The sequence below is a fragment of the Pteropus alecto genome, unplaced genomic scaffold (assembly GCF_000325575.1).
Source record: "Pteropus alecto unplaced genomic scaffold, ASM32557v1 scaffold120, whole genome shotgun sequence".
In the NCBI taxonomy this organism is placed as follows: domain Eukaryota; kingdom Metazoa; phylum Chordata; class Mammalia; order Chiroptera; family Pteropodidae; genus Pteropus; species Pteropus alecto.
This window is the reverse complement of record NW_006430061.1, coordinates 731,733-749,034: the sequence shown is the minus strand read 5'-3', so window position 1 is coordinate 749,034 and position 17,302 is coordinate 731,733. Positions and strand designations below refer to the sequence as shown.

Genomic DNA, 17,302 nt, shown 5'->3' with positions numbered 1-17,302 from the left:
CAAACCTCTGATTAAAGACTTTCAATAATAGTATACTGACAGCTCGAGAGGAACCACTATTAAAGGGCTATTTTTATAATTACCTTGATTGACATTTTAATATCTGCCTTCTTAAATTTCTTTCTCTACTGGTCCTTGTTCTACTTTCCAGAACAATGGATTTTAAAATTAAGTTACTAAATTGAATTCTCAATTCAGAGAGAAATATATAAACAAACAGAATTTGGTTTATGTTATGTTTTCAACAAAATATATTTTAACTTTCAGCTCTTGCTACCACTTGGCGCTATTAAAATCTAGCACAAAGTGCTACTTACTACAGCACAAAGTAACATACTTAATATATTTAACATATCGAAAAATTTAGTACATCATTACTTCATTTTTTTAAAATAATACTGTGATATTCAGGTATTCTACTCCCTGAACTGGTTTGAGAAACTATGTTCAAAATACAAAACTTTTTTTAAAAAAAAAGTCCACTTCCTCTTTTACATGGCAACTTTCCAAACTTTAAATATTATTCCTAAAAGGGATGTGAGAAACCATCTAGTCTAACCAACTGTATTTCACAAATGAAGAAACTCAGATCCAGAGAGTGACTTATCTCTGATTCATATTCTTTTCTTCATGCAAAATATCTTCAATCTTTTCAACAGTTCTTTGTATGACACAGCTTCTAGGTCCTAAGCACTGTAGTCTTTTCAAGACTCTAGTTTACTATTGGTGCCTCTTAGAATGTGGTGCTCAAAAATAATTATTAGATGGGGTTTTACTAGGGCACGGTATAATAAAATGATTAACTATATACCTCTTCAGCATGTTGCAGTTAGACTCCTTTAAAACTGCACAGGTATCCTAAGCCATCTCAAATTCTGACATTGTGCCATTTAGTAAAGCTGGTGATGTAATACATCGTAGTAATCTAGCTCCAATCTCTGATCAGCTGATCATGCTATGTTGTTTTAGTTTACTTGGCTTTGACTCACGTCTCTCATGACCAAATTGCTTTCTCTTTGATCCTTCCCCAACACGTTAAATAAAATCCAAGAACATGTTTCTGTTAAAACTGATCTTGCCGAGAAGCCCAACTAATTCCTAGAGTCTGAGCAACTAGCAGTTCTCTGTAACTCCCATGTGATCTGATTTCCCAGATCTTAGTAGAGAATTTCTATCTTTAGGAAACTACCTGTCCTCACTAGTCCTATAAGATGCTTTCTGAAGGCATCCAAATAAGGAAAACATCAAGATGGTACTGTGACAAATATTTAAAATGAGCAGGAAAAGATGTATGCAAGGAGACAACTAAAGGGGTGTACATGGGTATCACAGCCCTGCCCCATCAAAGGAAAGGGTGGAGAAAACATGAGTTGAACCAGAAGTCTAAACTAAGAGGGCAGCAAGGAAAGAAAGTGAAGTTTTGCAGCAAAAGCATTAGCAGCAACCTATGCTAGGGTTAAATTTTAAAAGCAAAGAAACTGTTCCCAGGTGCTATTTGTCTTATGACTTTCCAAAATTCATAAGCTCCTGAGGTATGTTTACAAATGTCAGTCCAAGGGAACAGGTAGGCTGCATCAGATTCACTTACAGATATTTGTGAAAAAAGTTTTCTTTCCCCTTAGATTCCACTCCACCTGCATCCCCAAACACACATAAGATCAGGACTGAGGAGGCCTAAACTCCTCTGCAGGACACTGTGGCATACACTGAGTTTGAAAGGCCGATTATTTGACCCATGTTTCAATTATCTCCTGTAACAAGTAACTTATTACTTCTCAAATAGCATGTTCTATCTACTAGAGTTTTAAAAAATGGGGGGGGAGGGGATTTTAAGAGTAGCATGGATTTGCATATTAGCTTTTCTTCTTATAAATAGTTCTGTGGCCCTCTTCTTAACCTCTAACTTATTATTATGGAAACTGTCAGACATACAAAAACAGGGAGACCAACATAATGAACACTCATGTATCCATCATCAGCTTCAACAATTACCAACACATGGCCAATCTGGTTTCACCTATAAGCACTCTTCCCCAGCTCCTTATTTGATTTTTATTAAAGCTATACTTTTTCCATTTCATGTATAAATTCTTCCATATACATCTCTAAAATATAAGAGCTCATTTAACTAAATACAGTATCATTATTATATAAAAAAATTAATTAATTCTTTAACTTCTTTACATCTCAGTTTCCTCAACTGTAAAATAGGTATGGGTTGCTCTGGCCTCATAAGATTCTTAGGAATTCTGTCCCAGTAACTATTTAAAAAGTTTAGTTTGAACATCTATGGCATAGATAAAAAGCATGTAGCTCTTAGATTCTGAGTTCCAGTCTTGAATCGGAATTGCTGGACAGTAAATAATTCTAGTTGACCCAAAACCCTGGACTTATTTAAGATGATAACCACAGTTCACTTGGAATGGTCATTTTGGTTCATCTGGAATAATCTGTTTTCCTTAATGAATAACTGACTTTCCAAAGCTGGGAGGGTTAGTGTTTAAGATACAGAGATAATGAAATAAACTAAAGTCATTTGAAATATTTTATTAATCTATATAATCTATGTATTGTGGCTCCAATGCATATATTTTAGAAGGGAATGCATACAGAGGCATACTGCAAGGATTATCTGCAAGTAACCTGATGTTCACTCTGGGTTGCCTGCACAATCAGGGGCTCTGCCTTCTACCAATGAGAAGGCTAAGCCTACACTCAGCTCTTTACAGGACCAGGGGTCTCCTTTTCTCTAATAGCAGAGACTGTAACTTTACATAGTTCTCGAGCTCTCCAGCTTCTAAGCAGCTGCTCTTCCTCAACAACTCCTGTAAACAGCTAATATCTCTAATCCAGACTGCACAATGTTAAGCACAAGCCCTCATGCTGTATGCTTAACTCGTAAAAAGGAGACCCACATTTGGAGAGGGATCTCTATAGAAACATTGACCCATATATGAATCCAGCAGTGACCTAGTTTCAGTAAAATGGGAGGATCAGGGGCATCAGTGCCTTCCTTATTTAGTTATTTTTTTAAATTAATTGAGGTAAAATTCACAGAGCATAAAATTTGCCATTTTAACCATTTAAAAATGTACAATTCACTGTGTTCAGTACATTCAGGATGTTTGTGGCCATTACTTGTGGTTCTAATTATTATTAAAACACTTAAATGTTCTAATTCAAGAACATTTCCATCACCGCCCCCCCAAAAAACCACTGTACCCATTAAGCAATCATTCCCCATTTTCTCCTTCATCCCATCCCCCCCCCACACCTGGCAAACACTAATTTGCTTTCTTTGGATTTGCCTATTTTAGATATATCATATAAACTGAATTAAACAATACATGGTCTTTTTTGTGTCTCGCTTTCACTTATGTTTCAAGGCCATTCATGTTGAGTGTGTATCAGGACTTTATTCCTTTTTATGCGTGAATAATATTCCATTGAATGAACATACCACTTTTGTCTACCATTCATCACTTGATCAACATTTGGGTTGTTTTCAGTTTTTAGCTATTATGAATAAAGCTGCTATGAACAATACTATTTTTAAAATGGGCAAATGACTTAAATAGACACATGGCCAATAAGCATATGAAAAGATACTCAACATAATTAGTCATCAGGGAAATGCAAATCAAAATCACAATGAGATACCACTTCACATCCATGAGGATGGCTATAATCCAAAAAAATGGAAAATAACAAGCGTTAGCAAGGGTGTAGAGAAACTGGAACTCTCATACAATGCTGGTGAGAACGTAAAATGGAGTAGCCACTATGGAAAACAGTCTGGCGGCTCCTCGAAACACTAAACAAAAATTATCGGCAATTCCAATCCCAGGTATATTCTCTTCCCACTTTTTTTTTTTTTTTTTTATGATTCTTGGCTTAAAGTTTCCCTTTCTCCCTTGAAATGATTGTAATTTTGTAAAAACAAAAGCAAAACTCATGACAAGACAATATGGACTATTAAAATAATCTTACATATGATTCAATTTAAATATGTAATCAACTTGTGATTTAATTGAAAGGTGTTCAGACATTGTTACTAAATTTGTAAATAATACTGAAAAGCTTAAGAAAAGTTAATAACATGTGTTTCTTAGTATGAGCTGTAGTCAAAACATACTTGGAAACCATTACACTGGTTAAGATTTTTCTGGATTCTGACTGTGTCATACAAAATATCCTTATCATTTCTTCGAAGCCTTAATACTTGGCTTCTTTCTCCCCCAGACAAAATAGCTTTTTAAAGTCAACAATTCAACATAAACCCATCCAAATTATTCAAAATTCACTTCTTTCCTAAATGCTCTTTGATGCTCAGTGCCTAAAGGGAAGCTAGGTGCTGAATGATATAATTCACATTAAGGTGAAAATGAACCTTAACATTCCCAGGATCCACAGATATTCTAAGAGCAAAATACAAATGTGCAGTTAGGTATACTATATTTGGAAAGGCAAAGTCTAAATCCTGCTGTCTCTCTTTTCAGAGAAGACATCCTGTCCCAGACACCTTTAACTAATTTTTCCAGATAGTAAGACTATATGAACTCAGCAACTATACCATATAAACTATAGTTCCATTCTTCACTTTTATCTATATAGGTGTTAGAATCCTTTAAATGGCTTTTCTCCTGTCTCCCTGGAGTTATTCTCCCTTTCATGCATTCATGGTTAAAAACAAAAACAATATACTGAGATTTTCTATAATGAGGTTAAAAATCACAATTTCTTATTTACCTTGAAAAATAAAAGAGATAAGGAAGAAAAAGTAGGACTATATATAATGGGAAGACATGGAGACAGATAAATATCATCTTAAATGCCTATCAGTGATAGTCCGATCCTTGATTAGAGACTTTTAAAATTTATAATCCTAGAAAAGATAATATTAATAGCGTACAATTTTTCAATTGGCCCAAACACATTTAATCCTTTACCACACAATCTAAGAGTTACGGTACACTTAAGAACAAAGACAAGATTCAAAATAAAATATTTTTGACCAAATAAATTATGTACACATGTATGAATTCTGTGTTATACTACTGAGTTTCAGAAGTCAGAAAAGGCTGTACCTGAGATATTTGGCCCTGGACTTTTGTAAGCTGAGTTGTTCGAATAGTTAAAGACTGGCTTCTTGTTACCACTGCCCCAGAAAGAGATTTTCCATTCACCTTCCTTTCAAGGTGACAACTTGCTGATGATCTCTCTTCAAGAAGAACAGCATCCCAAGGATCCTCTGCTAGCAAACCTGGAACATTTTTCTCTTCTTCATGGTCTAATACCTCCACATTGTCCACCTTAGGCTTACTTAGAGGATCCAAGTCTAACCAGTCAAATTTACTGATATCTTCAGACTTTGGAGATACCTGTAGGCTGCTGATTGTAGTTTTTGAATTTATCTCTAAATCAGTCCTTGCTTTTCCATTTTTTAAAAACTCTGATGTACTAGCTATTTTGTCAAACAGCTTTGCCATGTCAGGACTGACTACTGGATGATAGACAGGTAAGCTTCCTTGTGGATGAAAAGATGTAGTAGGTGACAAAGGATATGAAAAATATGGAGACTGTCCTGGAAGACTTAAATATATCGGTTCTGTGGATGGAAAAGTAGGCATTCTTGGATTAAAGCCATTTTGGAATGTAGTCTGTTTACTGCTGTAAGTTGACTGATAAATAGAAGGTAAAGTATAAGCTGAAGGCCCAGATAAACCAGTTGGCCACTGTCCCCTCTGAAGAGTAGTAGGTCTAAGATAAAGCTGTGCTGAAAACGAAGGGCTCAGGGCAGGAGTAACTGGCAATACAGGTGTTTTCCTTGTCTCAAAACTGTCATCTAGCAATAGTTTCTCCAGTTCAGCTTGGGTGAGCTTTTCTACATCAATATCTACTGCTCTTTTTTGGGTATCTGATTCAGGAAACACCATGAGATCATAATCTTGTTTGTTATAAACTTGTGCTTTTTGTCTGGTGCTGCCTGACAACTCGAAGCCTCTCTGATTATCAGTCACTCGCCTGTCTTTTTGCAGTTTTGCTAAAGCCTCTGCTTCCATCTGTAATGCTTCTTCTTTGTCCACATCTTTTGGTCTTGGTGGTTCCAGATGTGAAGACGAACATTGCTTAAATCCATTGTTGCTGGATATCTGAGCCATGTCCACTTAAAAGACCAACCTTCCTTTAATTTGTTTTTTCTTTGTAGCTCCCCAAATAGCAAGACCTATACACAAAATAAACAACATTCAATTAGATTTTTTAAACACAAATTAATTTTGTTTCATTAATTTAGTTAGGACTTAAAGCCACTTGCAAATGTACTACCAAAAAAAATAAAATGAACAGTTGGGTGAAATCTAGGGGGGAGGAACATTTTTAAATTATCTTATATACTTGCTGTTGGGTTAAGAAAAATGTTTAGACATACATTACTTCACCCTATTCGCTGACCTAACAGGAAAGCTAGACCATGAACTCAACAAGCTTTCACTTCAGCTGTCACAATGGCTACTGTTAACCAGTGGCACTTCTGGCAGAATTCTTGGCATGAAATGGCTTACATGCTGGTCACTTATTTGTTAGAGTTTGGACAGGGTTTACTGTTATGCAAATAGCAAGTCAAAAAGTTTTAATCCTTTGCTATTTGTTAAACTGCTCAAAAGCCAGTTAGCAATAAAAGTGCTCAAAGCTCAGTCAATCAAAATACCATGTGAAAAATTGATTGAATTTGTCATAGTTTTGGTCAAATTTCAGATTATTTTCAGTTAAACCAATAGTTATAATACAAAAATTTCTCCTTTTCAAATTGCTAAAATATTTATTCAGAGACTAGAAGTAGTTTATTAAACTTTCTAACAGACCAGTTTTAAGAAATTTATACTTTTCTATTTAAGACAAACAATTCAGATCAAGATTACCATGTGAAGCAATATGACCAATTAAAACGTTAGATATCCACTGTGTGGCAGAGGGCACATTTCCTGTCTCTAATCAATATGAATTAAATGCGGGTTCTGGAGTCACAGCACCTTGATTTATGAAGCTGTAAGAACTCGAGAAAGGGAACACTTTGCCATGTGCCTCAGATTCCTAACCTCCGAAATGAAAGTATCTCAAATTATAAGGATTAAATGAAACAATGCAATTAAAAGTGCTTATCATTGGCCTTGAGTATAAGCACTAAATAAATGGCACCTATTATTATTGAGTTAATGTGGTTTGAGATACACCTAATTTGAAAACTTAGAAAGCAAGAGTGCTCCTGTTTACATCCTTTTTCTAGAATAGTGCTTGTCAACACTATATGCTCAAAAATATTTAATGAAAGATCATAGGGGAACACCCAAATAACTTCAAATTAACATAACACAAATGAAAATCCTAAGTGTTTAAATAATACTAAAAAATTATGCAATGAGTACATGAAGAAAAAGGTATTCAAGGAACATCCTAATTCTTTTATACAACTACAGCAGAATTTGAGGCATTTCACTGAAAAGCTATTCCAAATTTTTCCCTTCAGTGGTAGAACACAAAACTAGGCAAAATGGACATTTAAAATCTGTACACTTCATTGTATGTAAATGTTTTATCAAAAGAAAAAACTGTACACAAATATTGATTCTTGCTAAATACATACAAACTACTTAGAGGGAAGGACTGCTGACTAAAATTTACTTTGAAATGTATCAAAAAATAAGATGAATTGATAGAGGGATGATAGCTGGATAAATATGAGATAAGGCAAGTATAGGAAAACGTTAACAGTAGAATCTAGGTAGTAGGTATATGGGTATTCACTTTGACATTCTTTCAACTTGGCTGCATGATTGAAATTTTTCACAATAAAATGCTGGGGGCAGGTAGGGATAGGCAGAAATTCCTCCCATTACAGTATATACTCCCCTTTGCAATGTGACTTTGCTGCTCCTCCCATAAAGAGGTGGGGTCTATTTCTTGACTTCATCTGGGTTGCCCCTGTGACTTGCTTTGACCAAAAAAATTATGAAAGAAGTGACACTGGGAGTTCTAAGCCTAGGTCATAAAAGGCCAGACTATTTCAGCTCCTCTTTTCTTGAGTACAGCCACTGCCATGTGAATGCTCACAGAGGATGAGAGCATACAAGGAGAGAGAGGCCCAGGCAACTGCCAGCACCACCCACCAAACATGAGAAAAACCACCATCTTAAGACCATCCCTCCATAGTCCAGATGGCCACTGCCACATGAGTGACCCAAGGCAAGACCAGCCTGAGTTCAAGTAAAACTGCTAACCCACAAAATCATTTTGGAATGGTTTGTTACACAGCAATAGAAAACTGATAAACCTTTTCTTCTTTTAGAACCCAACACTGAAGCTACTTATCTACTTAATAGTACATTTCTGTTTCAACAATCACAGCCACCACAACCACCTTCCTTTACTTGTCCTCAGAGAGCAGAACAGTTCCCTTTTCCTTTCTGAGTCTGGCCCCTCAATTTACATTCTTAATCCCACTGAATTCCCCTACTTCTTTATAGTGATTCCTTCCTTTGCATTAATTCCTTTTTTACTTGCTTTTCTGCTCCTCTGCCATAAAAATGCTCAAGTTTTCCTCCATACTGAGGTGGAAAATTTCTCAACATTCTCCTTTAGACTCTAGTAGCCTCCACTTTAATTCTTTCACTGCCAAACTTCTCAAATGAGTGACCTACAAAGTCCTTTCTTTATTCATACTGCCTTGGGAAAAAATCTTCTTGTCCTTCACGGCCCAATTCAAATACAGCCTCCTGTTCTTAAAGTACTTTCTATCAGAATTCATCTTTTTTAGTTCAACTAAAAATTTTAATCTTTATTTTGTAGACTTTACACTGTTTTTGCCTGCCCAGCATCCTTCTTTCTGGTAGTAGTATCTACAACTTCCTTTTTGGAAACTACTTCTCTCTCCTTTATTCCACCTAGTTCAAATAGGGCTGGATGGACCGGACTATCCTTACTCCCAACTCTCCCCTCCTCCAACCACTCCTGAGGATCCAAATCTGGCCAATCAGAGTTAACCCCAGCACTTCTGAAACTATTTGGAAAGGAAGCTCATCATTGAGGTTGCTAGGCTGATAGGATGTAAGCCTGGCACTGCTGTGGTTGTCTTTGCTACCACTTGAGGAGATGCTACCTGAGAATGTATCCAACCCAAAGGAGAGCAGAGCTTAAGTTAAATGAAATGAGACAGATTCTGGATATTACATTAAGTATCTGGATCCAACCCATGTTCAGAGCCAGACTTTTCATTTATGTATTCCCATAAACACACTTCTTTGTTTTAAGTTGGTTTATAATTACTTTCTTCCATAATAACCAAAAGTATCTTTACTAACATAGAATCTGTAACCTGTATGTCTACCCAACAGACTAAACTAAGCTTCTGAAGTGCAGAGGCTTACTTTGTTCATATTTTTCTTCCCTACAACATTTAAAATCACCTTGTTTAAAAAGTTCAGAACTTAATTTAATGAACACATGTTTTAACAGGATGGAATGAGGGCTAACAGTCCTGAAGAAGGGATTTCAGGTTGCACAAGAATATCAATGTATGGTGAGAGAGATGAGTCAACTGCAATTGCCTGTTACTGAATACCATAACACACTAGCAATTTTTCACAAAATAAGATGAATTAGAACAAAACAACATTTTACGAAGAGATAAAGATACTGAACTGTAATTCACCTTCCACGAGCATAATATCAATTTGTTATTTAAGTATTTTCCTGGCTACCCTATTTGGAATGATATGACATTGTTCTGAAAGGGGGATATGGAATTTTTTAAATGAGTTTATTCATTGGAGAACACACTTATCCCAAATATTCCATATTAATGTTACCTCTCATTTACTGACAAAGGTATAAAATAGTTTGAAATATATTTTAACCATGAATGTGGTATTTTTTTCACATTATCACTTCATTTGCTTGCTGTATCCCAAAGCAATATGTACATGTTAAATTCAACTCTAAGTAGTCAATAATAGTGAGCTGTGTGTTAGCAGCTTAATTACCAAACTTTAGTTTTCCAGAAGATTAACATGCATGTATACTCAAATGGTAATAGAGGATTTAAAAGGTTGTCCAAAAGTAACCCTGTGCTTCAGCTATTTTTCTGAGGCTGCTGTACTGACATGCTCCATTAAATTTTAAAAATAAAACTTCATTTGATGACAAACATTTAGCAGGAATTTCCTACATGCTAATTCAAAATGAAAACTTCAATGCTAATGTTCTCCTAACCCAAGCTGGGAGACAATAGAACTAGTTGTGGAATGACGACTGCTTACCATCTGCCAAAAATTTCCCAACATAAAGTAATCCAGTGTTCACAAAGCCTTAGCTACTTTAAAATTGTGCAAAAGAGTGGCAATTAAACTATTCAGTCAAACTTTTGGATACCATTTGCAGACCCAAAAGAATTAATTTAAAAGATCTTGGCTTCTTCCCTCTAGACATTCATTTACAATTTAAATTTAAATCTCAGGAGAAAAAAAAGTAACCCCTGCTACCCATCTAAATGCTTTCTGATCTTAAAATTCAAGATACCTAAGAAAATGGAGAAACAATTATTTGAGTTCAACAATACAAATATTTCTCCTCTAACGTAAAAATGAATCTCAAAGTAAAATAAATTATTGTACCTCCTTGGAAATGAATATTATGCTACCATTAAGAATATGAAGACTATAATAACCACAGAAAGTATTTGTTAAAAGTGTAGCAAATTCACCACGTGCCAAACATTACTTTAAGCACTATATTAACTTTAAGTACTATATTAATTGAATCCTCACAATCTTTCTATTAAGTAGCTACTATTATTATCCCATATAAATGAAGAAATTTAAGCACACATTATATAATCTGCCCAAGCTTACAGCAGCTAGCAAGTGGCAAAATCAGGACTCAAATCCAGGCAGTTTAATTCACTATGGTATATTTTTATGTTAACAATTATCTGGAATCATTAAGTGTCTAAACATACCTTATCCATTATAAATACCACTTTCTTCTTCAATTCTAGGGTTATTTCTGTCTGCACTAATGAATTTTATTGTTTTAATTCTATAATGTAGTAGTTAATACTTGTTATTTAGTTATGTCAATTTATCTGTTAATTTTTTATCACCAAACAACTAGCAAATTTATCATTTCATTGAGGGCATGAATTCTTGTTTTATTCATCGTGTACTCTCAAACCTACTGTAGTTACTGAATGCATGCATCGATGACTAGAGAACTTTAAGATACCATTCCTTTAACAAAGAGAAGTTCTAATGCCAAAACAAAACAAAACCAAAACTAAAAAAGCTCATTTATTAATAATTCAACTAAAATTTAAAAATCATGTGGATGAATAAACAAATGGTGGGAAAAAAGATTATCTTGAAAACTGGGAGAAAGATGCAACAGAAAAGTTAAAATAGGAGAGGGGAGGCTCCATCTGTGCTAACAGGAAAAACTCTAACAGACGAGATAGTCTCTCTATTGATTCACGGAGGAAAAAAACTCATCTGACAAAAGAAACCAAGTACTTTGGTGTTAGGCACTATACAAATTTGTCAATAAGACAACAGAGAAGACAGTCCAGGTGCTAGGGGAGATTGGATTAGAGCAGCACTGTTCAATAGAAATAGAATGCAAGCCATGCATGAAATTTTAAAGTTTTTATAGCTATATTAATGAAATTAATTTTAATATACTTTATTTAATCCAATATATTCAAAATATTATTTTGACAGGTAATCAATATTTTAAAAACGAATGGGTTATTTTATAGTTTCTTTTTTTTTTTTTTACTAAGTCTTCAAAATTTGGTACATATTTTACACTTATCATATTTCAACTTAAGACTAGCCACATTTCAAGTGCTCAACAGCCAAAGGTGACTGGCAGACAACACACGGTAAGAATTTATGAGGAAAGAAATGAAAAGCACAGCAAACAAGCATCATTACTTTCTGGATGGTAAGGGAAAATTTATCTTCCTAAAAGTCACCCATTCCCTCAGGCCAATAAAAGTATCTCAAATACCTATTAGTTGGGAGTGGCTCCATAGCATAGTGGTTAGCACATCTGCTTACGTCCAGAAGGTCCTGGGTTCGCACCCCAGGTGGAGCCACGGACCAGGCCCCGGGTGTAACGAACCACCCCCCCTGGCAACAGGCACCCCAAGTGGGCCAGGGGCACCCCATGAACACTTGGGAGGAGATGTCCCACCTTCAGAGATCAGTTCTTAAGGGAAGACAGCAACACCCGTAGCTCAGGGATGGAAGCGGGGAGGATTAAAGAGGGGGAAAAAAATACCTGTTATTTTTCAGAAGAAAATTTTACTTTTTTAAGTGTCCTATAGATATCACATAGCCTTTAATGCCCGTCTTTCATCTTTTTAAAGTATATAATTTCCAAATAATCTACATTAGGAAATTGTTAACATTTCATAGAGAAATGTGTTTACAATTGGCCAAATAGGATAAATTACAAAAAGTTTAAACATTTAAATGTTAAAAAACCTCATTAAAAAAAGAGAAGTCCTTTGCAATCTGAGCATAAAGAAGGCTGCCCTAATATGATTCAAAACCCAGAAGCCATGAGAGAATATTCAAGTACGTAAACATTAAAAACAAACAAACCAAAAAAAAAAAACCCTTTTATTTGGCCAACAAGAACTTAATTAATTTATTATTCATTTCTTCCATAAATATTTATTGGGTTGATACTATGCACCAGGCACTGTTCGAGGTGCTGAAAGGTAAAATAAAAATAATTTAATCATTAAAAAATGTCAATAAAAAAATAAACTGGGAAAAAATATCTGCTACTCACATCAAGAGAAAGAGCTAATTTTACTAATACATAACAGGGAGCTCATAAAGAAAAATGACCATATGGAAAAAGGTATTAAGGGTCTGAATAAGCAGTTCACAAAAAAGTAAAGATGTCTACCCTTATTCACATTAAGGTAACAGCGATTTCAAAGTTACACTAAAGCTAATTGTATACCAAATTGAAGATAAACCCACAGAGAATGGGAAAAACACTCATCATACCAAAACTTTTTAAATACACAGAACAGTAAAGGAAATTTTATAGTAAATTTTAATGATGCTAGAAAAGTGGAAAGGTTGAAAAAGTAATGAATTAAGCAACCATGTCATGAAATTAGAAAAATAACAGCAAAATAAAAGCTGAAGGAAGGGAATAAAGACCAGAGAGGAAATTAGTGCTACAGGAAATATACAACAGAGAAGATCAACAAAGGCAAAAGCTGGTTCTTTTGAAAATACTAGTAAGGTATCTGATGATGCCGATGAAGAAAAAAATAAGGCAAGAATAAACAACATCAATAATAAATAAAACAGGTTACAAAATAGTCACAGGGATGTAAAGCACAGAATAGGGAAGATAGTCAATAATATTGTAATAACTATGTATGGTGCTAGGTAGGTAACTAGGTGACTTATTCGGGAGATCACTTCATAAATTATATGTCTAACCACTATTCTGTACACCTGAAACTATTATAAACTATTGAATGTCAACTGTAATTGAAAAAAAGTAAAAAAGGGACATCCAACAGATGCAGCAGACATTCGAAACATAATGAGGATATTATTAAGCTAAGCAAATAAAATTTAAAATGTGGACAAATTCCTAGAAGACAGTAACTTACTCAAATAGAAACATAAAGTTGAATAATCTTATAACCATTAAAGAAACTAAATTGGTAGTCAAAAATATTTCCCTTAAAGAAAACTATAGGGCCAGATGGCTTTGCTGGCTTCATATAGGGAAGAAACAAACAATACCAATCTTTCACAAACCTTTTCAGAGAATAGACAAGAAGGTAAGTTCAAGACAAGAGGGAATCTTTTATGAAACTACTATTACTTTGATAACAAAATCAGGCAAGGGTGAGAAAAGAAAATAAATTGATCCTACTCATGAACACAAATACAGAAAGTCCTAAACAAAACTCAGTTGTAAATACAAAATGCAATTTTCCACGTCAATAATTAAAGAATTAAAATAGAAAAAGCATATGTTCATCTCAATAGATATTCTTAGCCAACTATGAACAGAAGGGAAGTTCCTTATCTGACCAAGGATATCAACAAATATCATACTTAATGGCAAAACCTTGAAAGCTCTCCCTTTGACCACGAACAAAAAACAGGATGTCCACCGCCAGAAAGGCAACAAAAAGAAATAAAAAGTAGAATAGGAAAAAAAAATTATTTACAGATTAAGTAAAAAATCCAAAGAATATACAGATAATAGAATTACATGCCAGAGTTTATCAAGGTTGACAGATATACTAATATACAAAAATCAATTTCATTTCTATATACCTGCAACAGATGGTCAGAAAAGCAAATTTCATCAAAGATAATATTTACGATAACACACACATGACACCCACAAACTAATAATACATGTAACAAAATGTTGTGGGAGGAAATTACAAAACTTTACTGACAAACGCTAGGACTATGTGAATGTAAAGGGTATTTTTCCATATTAACAAATTTGAAGACTTAATTTTATAAAGACGCCACTTCTCCTGAAATAAATCTATAGGTTCAATGCAATCCCAGTCAAAACTCAAACAGACTTGTAAAATAAAATGTGACAAGGCCATTCTAAAATTTATACAGTAACCAAAGGGGCCAAAATAGCAAAGACTCTCCTTTTTTAAAAAAAACAAGGTGGGAGGACTTGCTCTACCCAATACTTATTATAAAGCTAACTTAATATAGTATATTATTTATGTAGGAAGAGAGAAATCTAAAAGGCCCAGAGCACAGAAACAGACACATACCTACATAGATACCTGATTTAAGACAAACATGACATAATAGAGTACAGGAAAGAGCTTTTTCAACAAATAGTACTAGAGCAAATGATGGAGAAAGGAAATGGACTTCTACTTCACACTTTAAGCAAAAATCACTCAAGACAAATGAAATGCCTAACTGTGAAAGAAAAAACTATAAAGTTTTTAGAACTGGAGAAGGGAAAATTTTCTTAAACACACAAAAACCATAACTTTAAGAGAAAAAGTTAGTAAATTTGACTATAGTAAAATTCAGAACTTTTATTCATCAAAAGACACCAAGAGAATGATAAAAACAAGCCACAGAAAGGAAGATATTTTAAACATAAACAAAAGACTCAAATCCTGGATAAATAACTCCTATGATTTAAAAAGACCGTTAATCTAAAAGAAAAAATGGGCAAAGGCACGAACTTCACAAAAGAGAAATCTAATGGCCAATAAACATGAAAAAAGGGCTCAATCTTATTAGCACTCGGGGAATTATTAGGAATCAGTAATGCGTATTAAAACCAAAGTGAGACACCACTACACATGTAACACGGGGAAAAAATTTTAAATCTTACAATAACTGATAACAGGGATGTGAAACAAGGGGAAAACGCACACACCTTGTTGGGATTAACATGAATAAACTGTATGTTCATGGTCTGCTTCTACTCACAAAACTTGATACCAAATGTGTGTGTTTTTTCTCACACTAACATCTAGTTGTCCAATTTTCCAGATACCAACTGAGTGTCCTACAATTCAATTCTTACACTTATCAGACTCCACGGGTTTATAGGCTAAGTCCCATAGACTGTCCTCACTTCAGATGCCAGTTGCAAGTACTGGGTCTCCAGGTTAACCACACTTTTGTCCAACTCAGGTACAAATTGAGAGTTCCCATGTTCCCCATTCAGGGTTGATAATTTACTAGATAGTTCACAGGAAAAAAGCTCACTTATTTTTACCTGTTTATCATAGAGGATACAATCCAGGAACAGCCAATGGAAGAGATGCATGAGCCAAGGTTGGGAGTGGAGGAATACATGGAAGTTCCACGGCCTCTCTGGAAGTGCTACTCTCCCAGCACCACAATGTGTTCACTAAACCAGAAGCTCCCAAATCCCCAAATTTAGGAGGTTTTATGGAGAATTCATTACATAGGCATGGTTGATTAAATCACTGGTGATTAGCTCGATTTCCAGCTCCTCTCTCCTTCTCAGAGGTCAGGGGGTAGCTTTAAAGTTCCAACCCTCCAATCAAACTTTGGTCTTTTTGGTGACCAGTCCCCATCCTGAAGCTATCTAGGGGTCCCAGAGACTAGTCATCTCATCAGCATACAAAAGACACTCATCACTCTAGATTCCCAGGGTTTCAGAATTACATGATAGGAACCAGAGACAAAGACCAATTATTTATTTATTTTTTACTATATCACAGTTCATTTAATGAAATTTCATACAGCAATGCCAATGGATAAAGTTATTTTTTTTTTAATGGATAAAACTTAGAAAGTATTAAGCAAATGGAGAGACAAAAATACATATAATTCCATTCAAAGTTAAAAAATATGAAAAATTAATTATATTGTTTAAGAATGCTTATATAATGGTAAACCTGTGAAGGAAATGAAAGGATTATCAAAGGTTAGGATAGTAGTTACTCACAGAGCGGGGGAAAGAGATTTATGATTAGGCAGAAGAACACTGGGGACTTCCGGAATACCAGTAGTGTTCTAGTTCCTAACCTAGTGACTGGTTTTACAAGTGTTTATTGTACAATTATGTGTTAAATAATCATATATACTTTATGCAATTGTGTTATTTCACAATAAAATAATCCACTCCGCATATAGTTAAGATACATTTTCATTGCTATATTATACATATGTGAAAAACAACACCTGCATTATAAATAGTATGAGTTTTTTTTACCTACATGTAGCAAATTGTGTAAACACAAGAAGTTAAACTTTTTAGTGATATCATAAAAAAATTCAAATAAGAGCTGTATTTTCCATTTTCATTTGCCAATCTACAGGCTAAATTAAGGATACCACTCTTTCTCATTAAGAGATATGGGGAAAGGGTAAGACTACAAAAGAAAATTATTTACTAAAAGATGGTTTCTCAAATTTCACCATCTGTGAATCACTTAATGAGCACATCACATAACATGATCAATTTGTGTAAAAATAGTCACTGCATTTTAAAACAAGTAAAACATTTAAGCATTAATAGTAGGATATTCTTATCAGTGAGAAAGATGATTGTACACTCTAACCATTCTATGTATATCCAGTAAATTTATTTTATTTGAATTAAATCAGAAAATTAATTCATTTATAGCTTGTCAGGAAGGTAGCAATGTTTGGTGGTGGCTCTATCAGACAATAAGGGATATGTACATAAAATCTTATAGACTCTACCTTCAAATATTTCTGAACCTGCA

At 34.4% G+C, this 17,302-nt stretch overlaps 1 protein-coding gene across 4 annotated transcripts in view; it reads right to left on the bottom strand.

The window, feature by feature from the left end:
• PIK3C2A (phosphatidylinositol-4-phosphate 3-kinase catalytic subunit type 2 alpha) overlaps positions 1 to 17,302 on the bottom strand; it is an 87,402-nt gene that overhangs the window by 59,768 nt on the left and 10,332 nt on the right. For all 4 annotated transcript variants that reach the window (XM_015589616.2, XM_006904735.3, XM_006904736.3 and 1 more), the window contains one exon: positions 5,088 to 6,226. In XM_015589616.2, the coding sequence (XP_015445102.1) occupies positions 5,088 to 6,161 (1,074 nt within the window). In that variant the 5' untranslated portion in view covers positions 6,162 to 6,226. The remainder of the gene's footprint in view (positions 1 to 5,087; positions 6,227 to 17,302) is intronic.